Consider the following 22,782-nt stretch of genomic DNA (forward strand, 5'->3'; position numbering starts at 1 on the left):
CCTAGCTCACTCCCCATCCACACTGGCAAGGCATGTAGAGCGCTCTAACTCCGCAGCTACAGTGCTGCTGGTACTCCGCAGCGCCAGTGTGAACGAAGTACTGCGTTGTGATCAGCCTCCAGAAATGTCCCATAATCCCCTTAAGTCAAGTGGCCACTCTTGTCATTGTGAAATCGGCTGCAGGAATGCGGAAATGCCTTTTCAAAGCTCTGTTTCGGAGAAGCCGGCTGCTTATCAGCTCGGAGAAAAAGCAAACATTTACTGTTTGCTTTGAGTGAGTGAGAGAGAGGCGGGGGAGGAACTTACAAGACAGCATGCTGACACACTCTCAGCACCCCAAAAACCCACTCTCCCCACACATACACACAACACCCCCCCACACTCCACATCCCCCCCATTTGAAAAGCACGTTGCAGTCACTTGCACGCTGGGATAGCTGCCCATAATGCACCGCTCCCAATGCCGCTGCAAGTGCCGGAAATGCGGCCACACCAGTGCGCTTGAAGCTGTCAGTGTGGACAGACTGCAGTGCTTTCCCTACTGCACTCTACGAAGGCAGGTTTAACTCACAGCGCTCTACATCTGCAAGTGTAGCCATGCCCTCAGTCAGGGGCGGCTCTAGGCATTTTGCCGCCGCAAATACAGCAGGCAGGCTGCCTGCCGTCCTCACGGCGCTGGCAGAGCGCCCCCTGCGGCTTGCCACCCCAAGCACGCGCTCATGCTGCCCCTGCCCTCAGTTGATGGGAGGAAACCATTTGCATGATTCATCTTCATGGGGCAGCGAGACACAGCAACAAAGTCCTTTGTCCTCGTTAACAGTTCACAATAGTCCGTCAAGTGTCGATGGATCCTGTTGGGCAGGATATAACACCTTTTGTTGAAGATCAGCTCTTCACACTAGGTCTTTCTCCTGCCTGGTGATTTACACAGTCACAGAGGTTCACAATACAACCACTCAAATAGTATGGGATACAGATGTTATAAGTGAGATTAATTCACACAGCAACTCACAAGCATTCAATTGTCTAAACACAGTCTTATAATTCTACTACTCATTTTAACAATACTAACACGCAGGTGAGCCAGACTGATTCCAGCTATATATTTGTCAGTGTTTAATTGAGATAGGGGGTCTTTGGCACAAGTGTCACAATTAGTACCTCTGAAAATCAGGCCAATTACAGATTTATTATGCCTAATTTTAAGCACAGAATTTTTTAAAAAAAGGTTTCCCTTAATGTAACTATACTACTAGGTAATTATTTTGGCCACAACTCGTGTGATGAATACAATTCTCCTTCAAATGCAAACTGTATCTATTCAGTATATTTTCACTGGCTCTTGTTTCTGCAAACTGTACTTCATTTTTATATACTATGTATAATATCTCAAATTTTAGGATTTAAATAAATATGACTGGTATAGCGGAGAATTTGATCGTCAGAAAGCAGAAGAGGCTTTGTTGCAGGAGAACATCGTGAGTATCACTAATCTTTAAAGCAATGGGTTTAACTCTTGGAGAAAAATAAGGTTTTACTATGTAGCATTCTAGTTTGGTACAGTGTATATGAACGGGGTTGGAAACATTTTTTTTTTAAATAACTTCTGAATTTCATTGTACAGCTGTTAATTATATTTTTTCAGAAGCTGTAATTTACACACTATCAGTCAAACAAACATATATGGCCAAATTCTTTGTTTTTTTACATCCCAGGGAATATTAAAGGAGTTACACTGTTCCTCAGGGCTGCATTGGGCCTATTTTTATGGGATTTTTAATATAGGGTGTCATAGGTCTCACCCCCACTTGGAGCTTTTGGGTTCACAAGATGGGGACCTGCATGGACTCCCCTAAACTAAAATCCTAGTTTAGATCTGATACGCTGCCACCACCCAATAATGTACGTGTATTGGGACATAGTCCTTCCCCAAAATCCTTGGGGATCCCTAGAGCCCCAAATCCATGGTGTTCTTACACCTAGGAGAAGTAAACCATTCTCCCCTCTCCCTTCTCCTAGGAGAGATACTGGGATTTAACTACAGAGGGATGCCTTCCTCCTCCCCTTTCCCTGAGAATTCACCCAAGGAAAGATCACCCAAGTCCTTAACACAGATTCAAACCTGAATCTCAACACAAAGGGAAACAAACCATTTCCCTCCTCCCCTCTCCTAGTGCTTAGGAGAGATACCTGATTCAAACTCCTTGAATCAAACCCAGGAGGAACTCACTCTTCCCCCCTCCCCTTCCCCTGAATTTCCACAAGAGAAGGAATTAACCAAGTCAAAAGAAAAGAATTTATTAAAAGAACAAAAAGAAAGTAAACTGTCTCTGTAATACTAGGATGGAACAATACACAGAGTCTAACCTATAAACCTGGAGAGAATTCCCCCTCCCCCTTTCTTTCTCAGTAAAAGCAAAGTAACAGCAAACAGAAATAAAGAATTTCCTTCAGCAAACACACAATTGCAAATGTAGAAATCAAATTATAAGACTAATCCACCTTTCTAATTAATACTCACTATTGGATAGTAGGAACTACTCCAGGAGAACTTGGAGACATGACTGGCCTCTCTTAGATCCAAAGAGAGCACAAACACTTACACAAAGAACACAGACAAAGGCTTCCCTCCACAGAGATTTGAAATTATCTTATCCCTGATTGGTCCTCTGGTCAGGTGTTCCTCAGGTACTGCATGTTAACCCTTTACAGGTAAAAGAGACCTTAACCCTTAACTATCTGTTTATGACATAGGGATACTCATAAAAATACACACACATCTTGCAGTTTTGTAGTATATTAATGAGCTTAAATGCTTTGCTGTATCAGGACTAAGGAAAGAATAATACCATACTACACTGCCATATTTTCCCCTGGATTAAATATGCTCATTTTAGCAACATTATTTATTTCTAGACAAACCAACATTTTCCTTTAAATATAACAGTACTAGAAGTGTGCTGCTATTGGGGCAAGCTTTATGGGTAGAGCCCTGTATACATACAAAACTTGGATTTGAATCCATCCACGGTCTGCAAACATGCATCCATGGATATCCGCAGATTCACAAGGCTCTACTTATGGGCCCTGGTCAGGTAGGGCCCCAATTTTGAGGGATGGCCGTAGTTAGTTTGTATCACATATGAGGCTCCTGACTATTGGTTGCTTCTCAGGGGAGGCACTTCTGACATGTTTTGACAGAGTAAGGACCAAGAATTAGAAGTGGCAATGTGGAAAGGGAGGGGAGAGAAGCTAAGAAAGGGGATGTAAGCTGATGGACTCAATCACCAGCATAGAAAAGACAATCAGCAGTGCTCAGATCTGTTCACAGTCCTCGTCTCAGAGCTCTGTTCATTGTTTGACAAAAGGAAACATGGAATGACAACATAAATAACAAAACCAAAACTAGTCTCAAACCAGCCCCAAAGCCTACTGGCCTTCAGCAACTTTTTGATCAGAACGTCCACTCAGCCTGTGTAGGTTCACCTTGCTGTCCCCAGCTGCAATTCCAGGAGTCTTCTCTCAGACCTCTTCTGGTCCCATGCTCCCACATGGAGCTCAGGCCCTCATTTATATTCCTTAGCTGGAAGTCATCAGACCCAGTCCCTTGATGCTGCCCAGCTGGGTTGGATGATTCCTAGTACCTGCCTTCCAGGCTCGTTGCTAGAACAGTGCTGTCTGCTCCCTAGCCTCCCTCACCCATAAAAGGACAGACCATCCTGTTATACAGGACCTAATCCCAAGAGTGAACAGTAATGATTCCTTTAGTGAAATTCTTTGCTATTGGGATTGAGTTCCCTGTCATTAGCTTGGTTGCTCTCCTCCCACTCCTGCATAGTCTTAAAACACGCAAGGTAAGGTCAACGTTACGCAAGGTTCCTCAAATAGTAAATGTAGCTCCATCCTCTCTTACATGATTCCTACTGCTAGAACCTCTCTTTAACCAAGCCAAAACATGACAGACTGTGAAAAAAATAAACACACTAAATTAATCATAACCTGGAACCAAAAGGAGGAATTGAAATCATTGCTGTAAAACTAAAAGACAAAGGCACTAATACTACATGACACACATCTCTGCACATGGATGTACTATAATTAAGACAGTCTTTCTCGGAATAAATAGAACAATACTCTTAAAAAATTACAATTGTTGCCAAAAAAAATAATCTTTCATCTAGTGTCCCAAAACACACTCCTGAAAGGAGTTACAGGGTTAATCTCCAGCAACAGGAAATTTAAAGTTGCCAGGGTCTTGCAAGACACTATTCATTGTCATATTTCCTGTTGACTGTCACAGATTCTCCAGCAGACAGATCTGGAGACCAAGAATACAACTGTAGGCCTTGCATGAACAAGAAAGAAAACAGAAGTAAGGAAAAGTAAGGAAAAAGAGGTTTACAATGGACAAAGCATGAATTCACAAGCGGCCTTATAAACAACATGTAGTTAGTAAATAAAGAAATAATTTTAAAAAGGAATGTGTGATAAGTTTGCAGCTGCAGCTTTGTTTACTAACATATTTTGTAGCTTGTGGACAGTTTAGAATTTATGTAATACGCACACGTTATATTAATTTTATAGAGAGAGACTATGTGCTTTCAGAGTTGTGGTAAATCCCTATACCCACCCCACTGCATTTGAGCTTGATCACCTCAGGGTAATTTTGCTGTATGTCAGTTTTAAAAACACATAAGTGACAAGCCCATATTCAAGCTCATTTATTGGGGACAGAACGGAAAAGGTCTCAGAGAAAAGTCCAAACACAACCAACACAGTCCATTGAATTATGTTTTAACTACTTATGCTTAATAATCTGTTCCCCTTTTATTTAGTTGTGACTCAAGGTTAGTTTCCCAAACCTGAAGAGCTCTGTGTAAGCTTGACTCTCACCAACAGAAGTTGGTCCAGTAAAAGTTCTCTCACCCACCTTCTTTCTCCAACAAGGCTAGATTGCAGCAGCATCAGTACTGTGCTATTGCTTGTTAAATAAATACATTATCTTGCAGGCACTCAGGCAACCCACACAGCCTGGATCTGCCGTGGCAAGGGCGCTCCTCCCCCAGCCCCAACCCAGCCCCAGACCTGTTACAGCTTGGGCAGGGGCAGCCCAAACCCAGCCCCAGCCGGGACCTGCCACAGCCAGGGCCTCTGTCCCACGGCCCCAGCCCTGGAGCTGCTGTGGTGGGGAAAGGCACCTCTCCCCCCAACCCAGCCCAGCCCAGATGCTGCTGCAGGAAGCAAGAGTTAAGGGAAGTCCTCTCTCTCTACCATAGCCCCAGAGCACCCTCCTGTACCCCAAACCCCTCATCTCGGGCCTGGCCCCAATCCAGAGCCCACACCCCAAGCCTCTGCCCCAGCCCTGAGCCCCTCATCCCCAGCCCAACCTCAGATCCCTCACATCCCTGCAGCCCAACCCTCTGCCCCACTCCTGAGCTCCCTCCCCACCACATGAATTTTGTTATGTTCACCAATAGGAAGGTGATGTGTCACACATCACCTTCCTACTGGTGAACATAACAAAATTCATTCTGCACGTGTGGGAAAAATTAGAGGGAACACTGTCCTGAAACCAGCCTCATTTATCATTTAAATACTGCATACAGGTTTCCTGTTAAATAGGTGACTGAAGGAATCTGAAATATTATTTCAGGCCATTTTATGCATAATATTTTTAACCCAAGGTAAGTGGGAGACATTCTGTTTCCCAGAGGGCTCAACTTTTCCCCAAAGAATTCTCAATCAGCATGAAGCAGCGCACAAGAGCTGAAGGCCCCTTGACTTGGCATATTTGACAGCACTAAACTGTACTGGCCATTCTCACAATGCATGATTTGGAAAGCAAAAGAGGGAGATCTTTTGTTTTTTTCATATAGGCGAGTGGTATAAAGGAAAAGCAGCTAACAAAAGCATGCTATTTGTCACAACCTGACTGTGGGAGATCTCACCAGAAGATGGCTTTCCAATACTGAAAATTGGATCACAGCCAAAACTTCTCTGTATGAGGGAGGGATAACTTCAGCAAGGAGTGGCTGCATTGGTGGATTGTATTTATGTGGATGTGTTTCAGACTTCAATATAAAAAGGACATCATTCCGCATTGAGTACTTGCTCCTGCTGTTGTGAGAGGGACAGGCACACCCTCCTTTCTGTCACTGGAAAGTCAGTAGAAGTTGGGCACCTAACTCCTTTAACCACCTGAAAATCCCACCCAATATTCATCCTCAGGCTGTGTCTACACTGCCACTTTCAGCACTAAAACTTTTGTCATTCAGGGGTGTGAAAAAACACACCTCCAACTGACAAACGTTTTAGTGCTGAAAAGTGCCAGTATTGTATCATGGGTAGTATAGACATATCCTAAGACATTATGACTCCACTACAAAAAGAGGGTCCTGTTTTCTCTTTTAATGTTCTCATGGTAAGCGCGAAGGAAAACTTCCATTAATGTAAAGATACATTGAAATGGATTTTGCAAGTATTTCCCCTTCAATAATAAAACAGCTCTCTTGAAAAACCCTATCACTATGAGGTTTTTTCTTTCTCAGGTTAACTGCCAGTGAAAAAACATTTGATCTTGCACCATCGAGGACATGGAGAGTTTGGCTGTTGATTTCAATAGGTGCAGGATCAGCCCCATAGAGACTAGTAACTTTTCTTGACTAGGAAAAATGAAGTTCAGGATACCTAGTACATCTAATTGTTATGCAGTTTGCCTGATACTAAGCTATTCCTGAAGTATCTTATTAAAGCTATTTGCTTAATTTATCAAGCAAACAGTGTCTCGAAACAACTTGTGTGATGTCTACACTTATTACAGGTATCTACTTAGCAACATACATGCAAGTCTCTCACTGTACTTTCAGTGCGGCTTTCACACTTTGTGAAGGTTAAAAACCAATATACACACAAGACAGGCTGCAAATAATGCTCAGTACAACAAATAAAATATGTGGAACAGCAGTTGTCAAAAAGGGCACAGACTTTATCCCTTCCAGACTACTTCTATTGTGAGGTTGAGTAATCCCAAGAGTGGCTAAAAGTAGTTTCAGACATGCTCAGCTCATAGGGCTAATTAAATGCAAAATTGAGTGAATAGCTTTACTGCTACTATTATTTATATGCTATCATCCAAAATGTGATAGGCACATTCCAGTCACAGAAGGAAGTGTCCCTGCCCTGAAGACCTGAGAATCTGAGGCCATTATTTCGCAAGCACTTAGACTTATGACTCACTTTATGCATGTGAGCAACCCTATTGAATTCACTAGGACTGCTAAAGGCCCTAATCCTGCAAACACTAAGACCTTGTCTACACTGCCACTTTACAGTGCTGAAACTCTCTCCCTCAGGGGTCTGAAAAAACACCCCCCCCCCCCCGAGCAATACAAGTTTCAGCCCTGAAAAGTGGCAGTGCAGACAGTGTTCCCAGCGCTGGCAGCTGTACTTCCCTAGTGGTGGTGGGGTTTTTTTGTTTGTTTTTTTTTAACTCTCTCTCACCGATGGTGCCACAACTACACAGCCACATTAAAGTGCTGCTGCGGCATCGCTTTAATGGTGGTAGTGAAGACATAATTTTGACACAAATGGGGCAACTCAAGAGTGCAACGTTAAGTATGTGTATGTAGATTTGGGGCCTACACAATTTTCGTACTGTATCATTCTATAATAAAATTAAGTCTGATAGATAGCACTGAATTTTTCATATCTTTAAAATGTGCAAATACAATACTATGTGAAAAATCAGATTTTGAAGCATGCTTCCTTCTAGATCTATAAAATTAAATTAAAATAAATAAAGAGGTTCAACGCAACATATAGAATTTATGGTAATATCATAGGTTCCATTACAGATAGTCCATGTAATTTCTTTACTTTACATCCAGGTGTAATTGAAGTGCATGAACCAAAACTTTATTTTTAGATGCAATACCCTTGGTATCACACTCCCACTACCTTACATCATCATCTTACTCTTCTTTCTTCGCATACGATATTGTCTTCTTAGCATCAATTTTTCCAGCATTGTAATATGAAAAAGGTACTTCCACATTAAAACATTCTATAATATTGCAATATACATTGCCCTACAATTCTCATTATTTTATATAGAGATTCAATAAGTATAATACGTAGATGTAATTCATTACTTAAATCTAAGAACTTTATTAATTAAAAAAAATCTTCTGACAATATAATATGTGTTATATTGTCAGAAGACACCTTGTTTACAAATATAGTATGTTACAAAATCTACTTTGATTACAACATTCCATTATATAGTTCACACATTAAATAATCCTGTAGAATTTACCCAAAATTCCTGGGCTGTTTATGTAAACACATTATTGGAATTTACAGGTGTAACTAATGTTATAAATTTGTCATGTAGGATGAGACGTTCTTGGTCAGAGACTGTTCAACAAAATCAAGTGCTGAACCATATGTTTTGGTCATATATTATGGAAACAAGGTATACAATATTAAAATACGTTTTCTGGAAGACAGCCAGCAATATGCATTGGGAACAGGGCTCAGAGGAGATGATGTAAGTGAAATACCATCTGATATTCTACTTTATTGTTTACTTGTTGCACTTAACAGCTCTAAATACTATAGGGGATTAATTAGGTAAATAGCGGTGTCCCCCAGGGGTGTTCTGGGACCAGTCCTATTCAACATATTCATAAATGATCTGGAAAAGGGGGTAAACAATGAGGCGGCAAAATTTGCAGATGATACAAAAACTACCCAAGATAGTTAAGTCCCAGACAGACTGCAAAGAGCTACAAAAGGATCTCAAAACTGGGTGACTGGGCAACAAAATGGCAGATGAAATTCAATGTTGATAAATGCAAAATAATGCACATTGGAAAACATAATCCCAACTATACATATAAAATGATGGGGTCTAAGTCAGCTGTTACCACCGAAGAAAGATCTTGGAGTCATTGTGGATGAAAGCATGTCTCTGAAAACATCCACTCAATGTGCAGCAAACAGAACATTGGGAATCAAGAAAGGGCTAGATAATAGACAGAAAATATCATATTACCTCTATATAAACTTATGGTACACCCACATCTTGAATACTGCATGCAGATGTGGTCACTCCATCTCAAAAAAAGATATACTGGAATTGGAAAAGGTTCAGAAAAGAGCAACAAAAGTGATTAGGGGTATGGAACAGCTTCCGTATGAGGAGAGATTAATAAGACTGGGACTTTTCAGCTTTGAAGAGATGACTAAAGGGGGATACGATAGAGATCTATAAAATCATGACTGGAGAAAGTAAATAAAGCGTTATTTGCTCCTTCTCTTATGAGAAGAACTAGGAGAACTATGAAATTAATAGACAGCAGGTTTAAAACAAACATAGGAAAGTATTTCTTCACACAACACAGTGTCAACCTGTGGAACTCCTTGCCTGAGGATGTTGTGAAGGCCAAGACTATAACAGGGTTCAAAAACGAACTAAATAAGTTCATGGAGGATAAGTCCATCAGTGACTATCAGCCACGATAGGCAGGAATGGTGTCCCTAGCCTCTGTTTGCCAGAAGCTGGGAATGGGCAACAGGGGATGGATCTGTGATGGGTTAGATCACAGAAACCCCCTTAGGAACTGCCAACTGATGTGCTACAACTACCTCTGCTCCTGTTTTCCCTGCCAGCTTGAGACCCCAGCACCCTGCCTTGCTGAGCCAGACACACCCGTCTGCTCCAACCCAGACCCAGGGTCTGAATTACTTGCCCCAAAGCTGCAGACATAACTGAAAGCAGCTTACAGAAGTATTCTTGCCTTTAACACTCAGATGTCCGACTCCCAATGGGGTCTAAACCCAAATAAATCCGTTTTACCCTGTATAAAGCTTATACAGAGCAAACAAATTGTTCGCCCTCTATAACACTGATAGAGAGATATGCACAGCTGTCTGCCCTCCCCCACCCGCCCCAGGTATTAATACATACTCTGGGTTAATTAATAAAGTAAAAAGTGATTTTATTTTGAATACAGAAAGTAGGATTTAAGTGATTTCAAGTAGTAACAGACAGAACAAAGAATCACCAAGCAAAATAAAATAAAACATGCAAATCTAAGCCTAATACACTAATACAAGTGAGTACAGATAATATCTCACCCTGAAAGATGTTTCAATAAGTCTCTTTCACAGACTGGCGCCTTCCTAGTCTGGGCACAATCCTTTCCCCTGGTACAGCCCTTGTTCCAGCTCAGGTGGTAGCTGGGGGATTCCTCACGATGGCTCCCTTTTCTCTGTTCCACCCACTTACATATATTTTGCGTAAGGCAGGAATCCTTTGTCTCTCTGGGTCCCCCCAATGGAAAAGCACCAGGTTAAAGACGGATTCCAGTTCAGTTGAGATGATCACATGTCACTGTAAGACTTCATTACCCACTTGCCAGCACACAGGTATACAGGAAGACTTACAAGTAAAACACAGCCATCTGCAGCCAACTGTCCTGGTCAATGGGAGTCATCAAGATTCCAAACCACCATTAATGGCCCACACTTTGCATAATTACAACAGACCCTCAGAGTTATATTTCATATATCTAATTTCAGATACAAGAACGGTACATTTATACAACTAGGATGATCACACTCAGTAGATTATAAGCTTTGTAATGATACCTTATAAGACACCTTTTGCATGAAGCATATTCATAAAATTACATTCGCATATTTTCATAAAATCATATAGAGTGCAACGTCACAGGATCACTTGATTACCTGTTCTGTTTATTCCCTCTGGGGCACCTGGCAGTGGCCACTAGATGGACCTTTGGGCTAGACCTTTGGTCTGACTCAGTATGGCCGTTCTTATAAAATACCTAGCATAAAGACGACTAACTTGTCAGGTTTTTCATTAAAAGTTTCACTTCAAATCTTTTCATTTCAAATAGTGACTGCTTGAAATGCTGACAAATAAGTCACAGGAATAATTTAGGGCCCAATTTTAAATGCTCAAATTCCCATTTTAAACCATCAGGAATTTTGCCTGAGTAAGAACAGTTCTGGCCTATATAGTTTCATCCATGTGGTTCCAAATGACATGTACAATTTTTTAAAAACAATTTTCGCTATTTTTTCAGTTTTTACTTTATGCATCTGACAGCACTTTTGAGGCCCGAGTTCCAATGTCAGATTCCCTTCAGTGGACGCAGGTTTAGCAATGAGAAAGGGATCCCAGCTCAGGCACAATGAGTTAGACTTGGAAGTAGAGGTTAGAATACCTTAATAATCACAGTGCAGATTCCAGCCGGCACTCAGCTCTTAAAGGGACCGTCCACACCAAGAATATATATGTTCCATCCCTCGGATTCAAAAGGTTCATCACCAAGGTGTTGCTGGAGCCCCCTTGTCTTGGCTGTGAGGCACTCTAAAAGTGCTGACTCTTTCAGATCTGAGCGTCTAGCTCTTTTCCTGGGACCACAGTGTGGTCCAGGGGAACAGTGGTGATGCTTCTTCCCTCTCCCTGAAAGAGATATTCAAGCTTGTATGATTCTTCAACTGTTGAGGCTTCCTGGAACCTCTTGGAACCAAGGACTCCTTGCATATGGCCTGTGATTTGTCTCAGCTCTCATAAGGGAGAAGGGCCTGGCCTTCACTTGGCACTGTGGCCAGACCTTGCCTAAGTTTTCAAAGCCTCTTCTGTCAAAAAAAAAAAAAAAAAAACACTCATATTCACTCCGTATGAACGTTTAAGTGAAATCAGTAAACTGAGCATCACACTTTTGGATGACCCTCTTCCAAGCACCACCACCCAGGCTGAAGTGGAGGCTGGTGAATGACATCTTGCCTTTCGCAAGAGGCACACTTGAGACTTCTTTTTAATGGATTCAGACAAAATAAAAAGGCTCCAAAACAGGAGATAGAACGCTCATAAAAAATGGAATGAAACTGGCAGTACAGAGCACTATTACACAATGGTACAGAGGGCTGCCAAGTTTCAGACATTTTAGCACACTGGAAAAGAAAGACCTATATGATCTTACAAATGCAAACAACTTTGAGGAAAAAAATCTTACAGTGATTTGATAGACATGGGAAGGTAGACATACCAACCTTGTCATCTCAGGTGATGGACAGACCCAAAAGTCAGAACTTATAAGTAGGTTCTAATCTGTGCACAGAGGGCACATGCCCACCCTAGTCTGTGGATCTGCACCACAAGTACTCATACTACAATGCTGTTCCATTTTCAAAAACAAGTATTTTAATAGTCTGTCAGTTCTTATCACCATAGTGTACAAGACTGGTCGGTTTTAACAAAGTAAATCTATAACTATTAGAAATGGCTTAAATCCTCCATTTTAATGTTGGCTTTATATGGTGGGGGGGTTTTTTAAACTAAAAAAAAAAATTCCCAGAAACCAACAATGGAGATTGACTAAAGTCTCCTATTGACCAGAGTTTCTCTGCAGCACTGGGAAGCCCCAGAGATGAGACACTCCCAAGAGAAGCATTTCTTTCTGTCACACCAGCACCTGCCTTTGGGAAGTGGGGAGGGAACTGATGCACTGAACTGGGGTAGGGGTGCAGGTACAGCATGTACTGTTCATCAGAGCTGCCTCTGCATTTCAGATGGAGTAAGCAGAAGGAGTCCAAAGCTGCTCTTTCTTGTTTATTCTCTTCTCAGTTTGTCTCAAAGAGGTTAAAACATTTATAAGGCTTCAACAATTAGAGTAAAATTGCAATCTGCAATTTCCCTGTCTGCTTAAATGCTTTTCAAAGGTATTTAGTACAGATTAGTATATTGTTAAGTGAATTCCATCTTTGCATGTGGGAGACAGAAAAAAAATAGATGCAGACCTAGTATTCAAAATCTGTACTTTGCCATCCTCTCTCCAATTTCACATCTTCACTTCTTTAAAGGCTAACACTCTTCTGATGGAAATTTTCTGCAGCATGCTTTCACTTTTGGATTAATTAATTTTTTTTTTTTTAAAAAACTCAATTAATTTAATCTAGCAATTTTTTTCCATCCCAAATACTGGTTTTGATCTTTCATATTCAGACTGTTATTTGTTAACTAATGTATACTCATATATGTTATTTTTCATACTTTTCCTTGAGAAGTTTTCTGAGAAGGAATCGATTCCACTTAAGCATCTATCCAAGGACAGCATTAGGCCTTATATCTCTTTATGAAAAAACAATGTATTGACTAGACTTTGGATTTATCCTAGAAAACTGTTACCGCTCTATTAGCAGCATGGTGACCAACACCATTTGTCTAAAACCTCATGCAGTTAAATTGGTACAAAGCCATAATGCCATGAATACAAGCAGAAGAGAAAAAAAACAAATTAAAAATCATAACTTTGTTGGTGTCTTTTGCTGGCAATTAAGCCACAGCTTTACACATTTACATACATATTTTGTATATTAAATTGAGCTCACCTGAGAGCCCGATCGTACAATGAGCCAAGCATCTTCTGGGAGTTACTACTAAGCACTTTCAAATCTCATTAAAGTTAATGAGGGTGGGAGATGCTCAGCTCCTCACAAGATATTCCCAACTGGTTAGTTTAAAAAAAAAAAGTAGGATGTTTTTATCTTACTTTCCTCATAACAGCTGGGAGGTAAATGCTATTAAAACTCATGAGCTCAATATATTCACTAAAAGACATCAATTTCAGGAAGGACAAGGAAGTATATTATACAACAGTTAACGTACCCTGCACTGAATGTCAGTTTGGTTTTTTTTTTAGTTTTTTGGATACTTCAGTAAACAACAGATTAGGAACGTGTGAGTGAGATTTTATACACATACCAGACCCTCACTAGAACACCCGTCTATATAGCACAAATTTGCATGTAACGCGGTCGTGGCCATGGATCCCAAATTTAATTACTTTAATTGCAATTCATTTTAATGTGGTCCCCACGTTAATGCAGTACCGTGCATGGACCCCAAATCCCGCGTTTTAGCGAGGGTCCAGTGTACATAAATAAATAAAATCAGTAGTTTAATCCCTTATGGGCAATGTCACACTTTAAAAACACACATGTATTGCTGTTTGCTGGATTTTAGGTTACATTCCAAGGGTCTAAAAAAGAAAACTACTGTGTCCCAATGTAATATTAAGCAGGGAAGACTACTGGAGGCACAAAGGGGATGAAATGGGGTGGGAGTGTGTGGGTGGAGGAGTGTTATTTCTTATATGTGGTATTGCTTTGGTTCTTCTTACCTGTTTCATATCAGAAGATACGGATTTTCAGCATTTCTCTGTTCAATTGTTTATTGTTTTTCAGAAGTTTGATTCTGTGCAAGAAATCATTGACTTCTACACATGTGTTCCCATTACACTTATTGATGGAAAGGATAAGTCTGGAATCCAGAGAGAACAATGTTACCTAACACACCCTTTTAAGTTGAACAGAAGATGCTTCTTACCCTAAGTGATTTCAACTGTTTGTATAAATGTAAAAATAAGAACACTTTAATATTTAATATCTGTGTAGAAATTAGGAGATTAGTTTTGAGTTCAACAAGAATGAGAACTCGTCATTGTATTCATGAGAAACTTCTACGAAATGTGATTTCTCATATGTGAGACTAGATCAAATTGTACTCTGCTGCGCATGATTAAAATTATGAAATATACAAAAGTGAAACTTCAAATAGAGGGTGTTGCTGCATGTACAAATAAATGTCATATTACAACTGCATAAAAAAGGTATGAAAAGCAGCTAACTTCTAAGCAATATTTTGCCTGTCTCGCTGATAACTGATAAACTGTTTGATTGCTTATTTTAACAAAACCTCTCAGTTACTAGGAACGCAAAATAAATCCATGAAACAAAACAATGTAATATATTAGAATTGCATTACAAAATATTTCTGCATTTAAACTCAGAAAAGTTGCATCTAACTTGGCGCTTATGGTTTAACCATTTCTCTATTGGTGCAGACTATAGGCGGGTTTTAAACAAACAATCCAATCACCTGCTCAGTAGGGGACCAATCCAATACTCATGAAATCAATTACAGTCTTTCAACAGACTTCAACCACCACTGGATCAGACTTTAGGGCTGGCCTCCATCAGATAAATATTACTACTAAGGATGACTAACCGTAATTATTCTTTAGCTCAAGCAACAGAGGCTTGTGTTTCATTCCCAATTCTTAAAACCCTTATGGAAGAAAGATTACTCACGCATTTAGTCCCATTTAATTCATATCCTATGCAAACTTGAGAGGAAATCATAGTCCGAGGCACTAGAGCATAATTCTAGCAGCTTTAAAAATACACACACTAAAAAGTTTGTACAAAAAGAATTTCTTATGTAATATATAGTATATATTTACATCAATTGAGATTTATACAGTTTCTGTAGTTTAAATTCAGCTTGAATGTATAGGGCAAACCTTGCTTCTCTTCCTCAAACCTTCAGTGGGTCTCTCAAGCGTGCTTCTCACCAGATTGGTTAGATGATTAAAATATAATAGAAAACAGAATCAGTCATGGGTCCTTTAACAAATCAGGAACAAGAAAGAGTATCTTGTCTGGCAGGATGCAGGAAAAAAAAATGTTATAGAGCACTAATAGGGTATTCCAACCCCGGTTCTAATTTCTACTGGGCTCATCAAGGTGCAGATCTGCCCTGAGAAACAGAAAGCCATACCCAACTCCCAGACAGCCTCTCTCTCTCGGAGCATACTCTGTCAAATGAAGCTCAGCACAGGAGAGAATCTGGGTCACACACTTTATCTCAAGTCACAAAATTATTAAAATTCCAAAAGGAAAAACCAACCAAAGACAATACTACATCAAAAAACAAAAATTAGAGACACACCCATCTGGGCAGAGTTTGGATATCCTTGGCAAGAGAAAGAGGCATGAGATCTGCTGTCTAATTTTTTTTTAGTCACCATACAATTCAATTTACTAAAAATGTTCATGTTAATATAAAAACTTATTTTTGTAAACTGAATACAGGGAGAACAGTTATATGTAGATTAACAATTCAGATACAAAAAACTCTTCTTTGTTTACTAAAATAGGCAAAGAAAAACAATACTAAACCCATCTACAATCTGTTTATAATCCTGCACGCAACACTATTATTAAGAATACGAAGTTGATTGAAGATATTCATATTTTGCCAATGACATCTCTTAAACAAATAGAGGATTCAAAAGTATTTCCTTAATAGCTTCTACAGAAACTTAAGTCAGTTCAAACATCTGCCTGGGCTGATGAGTGTAAGTGAGGAAGAATTTGATCAGAAGTGGTTTTTCATGTGTTAGCAGTTTCAATATTTATTATACTCTGATATGACAGAATTTAGAAATGGAAACTATTTTCACAATTGAAAATTAAAACATTATGATGTTTGGCTTCAAAGAACACAGTGAAAATCTCTACTGTACCGATCTAAAAAAATATAAATTCCCATTTCAAAATAAGAACTGTTATTTAATTACTGAAAAAACCAGAGAATACAAAATGTATTCTATTGAACAGTTTAGCCTCTCACTACAATACAAAAAGTTGCAAAGTAATACAAGATCTCCCTTCTGAGAGCACCAAATATCTGAAGATTTTAATATTGTATTGCAAAATGCTCTGACAAAAAAGTTTCACATAGCTGTTTTTGTAAATTAGACCTAAGTCTCAACATGTGCTTTACAGTTTCAAAGTATTTACATTTCAGTACAGCTATAGTACATATCTTATCAAAAGCATGTTTAATTTTCTAGAGTATAAAAAAATCAAAAATATTCCCAGACTAGTAGGTTGTTTGGGATGGGAGGGTAGGAGGGGTGTTGTATTTTTTGTCTGTTTGTTTTTTTAACAAAATGTGTTTTTCCATTGTTAACAATTAGGAACTACAAGCATTTATTCAAAGTTCAAATGTATAATGCATCTCCAGCATCAAAGTAATGATTTTTTTACCTATAGAAATGTGACTGCAAATATGTGCTCAAGTCATCACTTGCTGTACATGAAATTTTAAAAAATAAAATGGTTTACAATTTGTGACAAGATAACCAAGGAAATTCTATACGTCAGTGGCCAACTATTAAACTTCACTATCATTCATCCTCTTTCCCCACTAAAAACTCACCTTCATTCAGCAAGGCACTTAGCACATGAATCATCCTATTGACTTCACTGAGTAGTCACACAGCAATCAATGGGAGTATGCACATGCCTAGGCATGCGCTTATTATTGTTATTGGTAAGTAGCTTGCTGAATTGAGACTTACATGTGTAGATTCTAACGTTCAAATTCTTCAAATTTAGGATGTCAAAACAAAGATTCTACTGAAAATGTGGATAGGTACTGGCAATGTAGAGTTCTGCAACATAACTTCTCTTTTTTCAAAGCAACAGTTTGCTTCTCCAGCTAGTTCTTCCCATCTATGCACTAGTTGCTAGGCTGGCTGGGATCCTGGTTAAAGGCTCTATCCTGAACATGTACGTTTCTAATGGGATTACACATAGCACTGATCATTACGCCCTACAGCATGCATTGGTGTGGTCAGATCCTAACTCATTAAAGCACAATCCATCAGAATCAAATCATGCCAGCCAGTAAAGAAGCCAGGCCTCATTTCAAGCACTCTAAGTTGAGCTCCTGCTTGCACAGTAAGTAGTCACCTGTGTCCTCTTCCCCCTTCACACCTGTGTGGCACAATACATAACTTGGCCCCTGACTGTACAACACAGAATTAAGCTTTCATTGCCATTCCACATAATGGGTCTGATTCTGATCTCACCAATTCCTCATTTACACTGGTGTAGCTCCACTAAAGTCAGTGGAGTTACTTCTGTTCCATAAAGTTGGAGTCTGATCAGATTCAGCACCAGTTTCTTCCTCAATGACATTTTTTTTTTAATTTGCTACTAAATTATGATGAACGTATTTTTATTCATACAAGGGTCAAAGATGCTCTTCATTAGACTTATGCCTGATCTCTGAACCACTAAGCTGGTCATATAGTTGGATATTTTAAATCTGTATTGACCTTGCAACATAACATTACTGCATATAGTATCCTACTGAAGGGAATTACACTAGAATGTTTTCAGAGCAAATCATTTCCAGGTCTCCTTCAAAAAAGCAAGGAATAGCCGTAACACTTATTTCAGGCATGTAGTGTTTAGAGCTCAAGACTGGCTTCTCATACAGTTTGTAATCCCTATTACTACTCTCCCACCTGCTAAATATAAAAATCCTCCAGTAAAATATTTACTTCTGTCTCCCTTTCCAAACAAATTAATGGCACTCATGTTAAAATAAAAGAGCAGTAAACTGACAGTCTCTCACTTGTGGCTTTCTAGAGGAAGAGAAAGAACATCCCAGCCTTTGGTTGCTTCTATCAAATGTCTCTGTCCATGACTTATCCACTCTTCCTGGTCTACATATATCCTTCCACAAAACCAACACTTAAACATACACTGCAGTGTTTTAGCTGGTGACGTTTCCACAACCCGGTAGTTGTTTTTATGGGTCTTTTTTAGCTTCATTTTTAAAAAGTTCTGCTTTTTCATTTGGCTTGTTGTTTCCAAGTTCTGAAACGTAAGCCGTTTATTATACTGTTTCACACCAAGACAACTAATCGTTCTTTCTGATAAAACGACTTTCACAATATTGCCTTTATACTTGTTGACAATTTTCATTATATTAATTACCTCTGCTGAATCAACATCAGGATGATTTAACACAACTACAGGCTGGTTACGACGAGGGCATTTTATCAACTGATGTTCTCTAAGAGGTACAAGCCTAAGCCGTCTTGCTGTCAAAAGAGGCATCGCCTCAGAAATGGCACTGGTTTCTGAGTGGCTTCTTGTTTTCTTCTTAGACAAATAATCCCTGGAATTTGCTTGTTTTACCTTATTTTTAGGTACAAGCTGATCCTTTGAAGTAAGTTTGCTCTGCTTACTTAGCTCATCACTTTTTTGATGCAGTAGTACACAATTTTGTTTGCTATTACTTTTTGCATTAGCCTCTCTTTTTGGTCTGTGCCTAAGTGACATATTTTGATTTCTGGACTGCTCATTAAGTTCACTCTCATTGAGCAAAGGAAAGTTACTGTTTAGTTTCTCAGAAATGCTGAAAGGAACTGGTCGTGGTAGAAACATTTCGTTGCAACACATCGTAGCAGATGTCATTTCGTTCTTATCTCCTGCTTCTTTTGTGTTCTCACTCCTAGCGACATTCAGGACCCTCAGCACTGTCCCTTTTGGAATGAACACTGGAGTAGCAACGTGAGTGTTTTTAGTCATTCTACTTTTAGTTTTTGTTGTAGCTGACCGTGACTGTGGTTGTTGTTTATTACACAGTTCATTACCAATCCCACCATTCTGCGGTGTTTGACGAGAAGATGCAAATTGTTCCAATTCAGTAACAGGGACATTTTTTTCAGAGTTTGCTAAAGTTTCCTGAGGCAAAGGCATCTTATTAGAAGCACAACATCTAACAGGCATAGGTGAAGCAGTCAATGTAGATTTCACATTACACTCGGCAGCAGACATCAACTGAGCAATCTTTCTACACAGCATTGTTGTTGACTTTTTATTGCATGCAGTATTATCCCACTTGATTCCCTCTGGGATGTTTTCAGCCCCAGAGCTAAGGGAAAATACAGATGAAATGACAGGACCCTCAGGAGGGCTGTCCTTATTTTCTACATTCTGCAATTCTAAAGCTTCTAAAGGATTATTTTGACAATCAGAGTTCTCTCTGTTTAATTTACTTAAGACAACACTTGATTCCTCTAAAGATGCACTTTTATTTAATGAGAACTCTCCCCCTCCTTGAGAAGTTTTAAAAGATTCTTTAACCAAACAGGTATCAAATAAATGTGTTTCCAGAGAGCTAATGAAGTGGCTCCTGCATTCTTTGTCATCACCATTTAAAGGCAATATGTCCTTTTCTCCAAGGGCAGGAGATGAAGAGGAACTGTTGCTCCTCTGAGCCGCCTGCAACAAAACAGTCTGGGATCCATCACCTTCAGAGGAAGCGGCATATGAACATATGGACATGTCCAGAGTCTCTTTAGAACAGTATAAATCATTTTTTGCATATTTTTCCTTATTTGAGGATTTAGGGCAACTTATTTTTGATTTATCCTGCCTAGGTACATTTGAGTTACAGTCTGAAGTATGAGAATTGGAGGAATTAAGACATTCAGAGTTCTTGTTGTATTTCGTATCTAAAGCAAACATGTTACTAATACTAGATACATTTACAGTTGCTTGGGTGGTTAATTCATTTTGAGCAACAGAAGTTATTCTTTTTCCTTTCTCTGTTCGTTCTGCACCTTGATTCCTGAGTTCCTCTTCTTCGGAGTTTATAGGCTTATTACTTGTTTCTTTAAGAGGAATAAGTTTAAGAACCAATTGTTGTGTGCCATTCACTATTTTTATGTCTAATAACTGAGCTAAGCAGTTAGAAGGAACTACAAGTTCTGAAGGTGCAATCACTGTTAATGGCATTCCAGGCTGTACAGGCTCTTTTTTTGGAGAATAAACTTCAACTTCCACATTTTGGTTCTCATATATGTTTAATTCAGCTGGTTCCAATACAGTTTTATCTCGGATTGATGCTGTACCTAGGCTACATTCTACATCGCCAGACAAACAAACTCTTTTGCTCATTTCATCTTGGATTTTGCTGCAAGTTGTACTTGATGATAAATCTGAAGGCTCATTCTGAAGAGGAACTTTTTGATCACACTTCTGCTTTTCAGAAAACAACGTGCTTCTCTTTGGTAAGCAAGATCTCTTTTGCTCTTGTTTTGTAGCCATATTCATTGGCCCCTTCTCAGTAACTGTTTCATGTACTCTTCTGGTATGCTTAACTATATAATCATGTCTAACAGCACCATATTCACAGTATTCACATTGATATGGAAAAGTTCCAGTGTGTTTCACCAAATGCCGTTGGAATTCTCCTTTGGTGTAGGATACATAGTTACAATGGGAGCAAACAAACTTAATCTCCTCATGTTGAACTGCATGCTTTTTATACTGCAAAGGATCCTTTGTTGAAAATCGACATTTATCACAGTAATATTTGTCTGGTTGAAAGTTTTTTACTTTAAATGTTTTTTGAGTTTTACTTAGGGATGGTTTTTCTTGATTTTCTAAATCTATGGCCGTGGCATTGTCAGCTACAAAATGGAAAGTCGGTGGCGTATTCAGACTACAGCTGCTGCAAATGAAGTTTTTGTCTTCAGTCTGCCTGGGTTTGTTATGCTTTTGTAATTCATGCACTGGAAGTTTTTGCACACTTCTGCACTTTATACAAAGGACCAATGACAGCTTATCCTCAGCTTCAGCCACTTGATAGACACAATTCTGGCCTTCAGTCCCTTTTGGTTGATTTGCTTCATCCTCATTGGCTTGCTTTGGAGATGTAGTCAAAGAATTATTTATGTCATTAACTTGGCTTGTATACAGTTTTGGTAAAATTTCCCTCATTTTCTTTAGCTGCATTTCAAAACAAGTGGCTCTTTGCTGGTTTAGTCAAATACAACAGCAATAGACACAAACAATTTTCATAGTGACAGTCTCTCAAATGTGTTGCTTAGCTATCATTCAGGCAACTGCTCTGGAGAGTATGCATTTTATCTTTATGAATAAATGTTGCTTCAAGTTCTGAAACCATAAAACTCTATTTTCAGTTCTCTACAGGATTCTCTCAACTTGCAGCACTAAAAAAATAAAAGCGAAAGACTGGGTCAGTTATTGAAAAAACACTGAAAAATTGTTGTTACTTGGTAAGTAAATATTTGCAGTATAAAAAAATAGCTGACTGTTGAAATACAGTTTGCAAATCTATGTTTCTCTTCTTTATTAGGCATATTGTACATACAACCATTAAAGTGTACTCAATGTATTCTTTCACAAGTGCTTACATCCTGCAGCTGTAATCTGCATTATATAAAATTCACACAATACAGTGTTCTATGGTATTTTCTCCTATGTATTTTTTTAAATTCTTTAAAACTAATGAAATTTTACATAAGGTCACTGAAGCAGAGAGAAATCTCTCTATCATTTGAGAGCAAAAGCCAAATTATCATATGGACCCTAGAATACATTTCCATGTCTTGATTATGCTGAGAACTAAGAAGAGGTAGATCTAAAATTTCCTGCCCTTACAAAGACTATTGAGATAGAGTTGAATGAGTATTTGTTATCCATCAAGATCACATTCCTAATTACCATGAGTTAGCTTAAAAATCCCCTTGGCTTAGACAATTTGGAAATACTTGAAATATGCAATCTCACTAAAGCAAGGTTCTCTTAGTCAGTGCCAATGTTTCTGATTTAAATAAATTTGGATAATCCTAAAAAAAGCATGTAGCTTAGTTTGCCAATCCTACCACTGATAAGGACAAACCAATTTAGTTGATGTACACATTTTTTTTATTATTTGTACTGCAGTGCTGCACAAAGATCCAAGTCAGAACCAAATTCCCATTGTGCTAGTTACTGCATAGGTAGAGCCCTGCACGAATACAAAGGCATATTCACAGATATAAATCAATATCCACAAAACTGCAGGGCTCTCCTGGGAACTACAGCAGTAAAAGGAGCAGAGCGTGGGGCTGCCGCTCCCAGGAGCCAGCGCCCTGCTCTGGCAGCTCCTCCAGTGCAGCTATACCACCCCCAGCCCTGCTCCCGCCCCTTCCACTCAGCTGTCTGCACCTCCTGTCTGGGGGCATGTGTGCCACTTGAACACAAGAGCGCGAGCAGGGACAGCTGCCGGTGAGCATGGTGCCCACATCAG

General features: G+C 39.3%; 2 protein-coding genes across 4 annotated transcripts in view; one reads left to right on the forward strand and one right to left on the reverse strand.

Moving 5' to 3' along the window:
* CLNK (cytokine dependent hematopoietic cell linker) overlaps positions 1-14,426 on the forward strand; it is a 124,142-nt gene extending 109,716 nt beyond the window's left edge. The window contains exons 17-19 of the mRNA XM_039542050.1: positions 1,400-1,477; positions 8,392-8,547; positions 14,280-14,426. Coding sequence (XP_039397984.1) covers positions 1,400-1,477; positions 8,392-8,547; positions 14,280-14,426 — 381 coding nt within the window. The remainder of the gene's footprint in view (positions 1-1,399; positions 1,478-8,391; positions 8,548-14,279) is intronic.
* The window catches only part of ZNF518B (zinc finger protein 518B), a 29,241-nt gene that overhangs the window by 1,463 nt on the left and 4,996 nt on the right, over positions 1-22,782 (reverse strand). Inside the window, exons 2-4 of one of the 3 annotated variants that reach the window (XR_005599209.1) lie at positions 15,398-21,700; positions 14,216-14,355; positions 11,255-11,496 (exon numbers count right to left, since the gene is read on the reverse strand). Coding sequence is in view for 1 of the 3 variants with exons in the window: in XM_039540919.1 (XP_039396853.1) it covers positions 18,303-21,482 (3,180 nt within the window). In the remaining 2 variants the exon portion in view is untranslated. Of the gene's footprint in view, positions 1-10,773; positions 11,497-14,215; positions 14,356-15,343; positions 21,701-22,782 lie in introns of those variants that run through there. The other 2 variants (XR_005599208.1, XM_039540919.1) reach the window with 2 other exon arrangements.

The sequence above is a fragment of the Mauremys reevesii genome, linkage group 5 (genome assembly GCF_016161935.1).
Source record: "Mauremys reevesii isolate NIE-2019 linkage group 5, ASM1616193v1, whole genome shotgun sequence".
NCBI lineage: Eukaryota > Metazoa > Chordata > Testudines > Geoemydidae > Mauremys > Mauremys reevesii.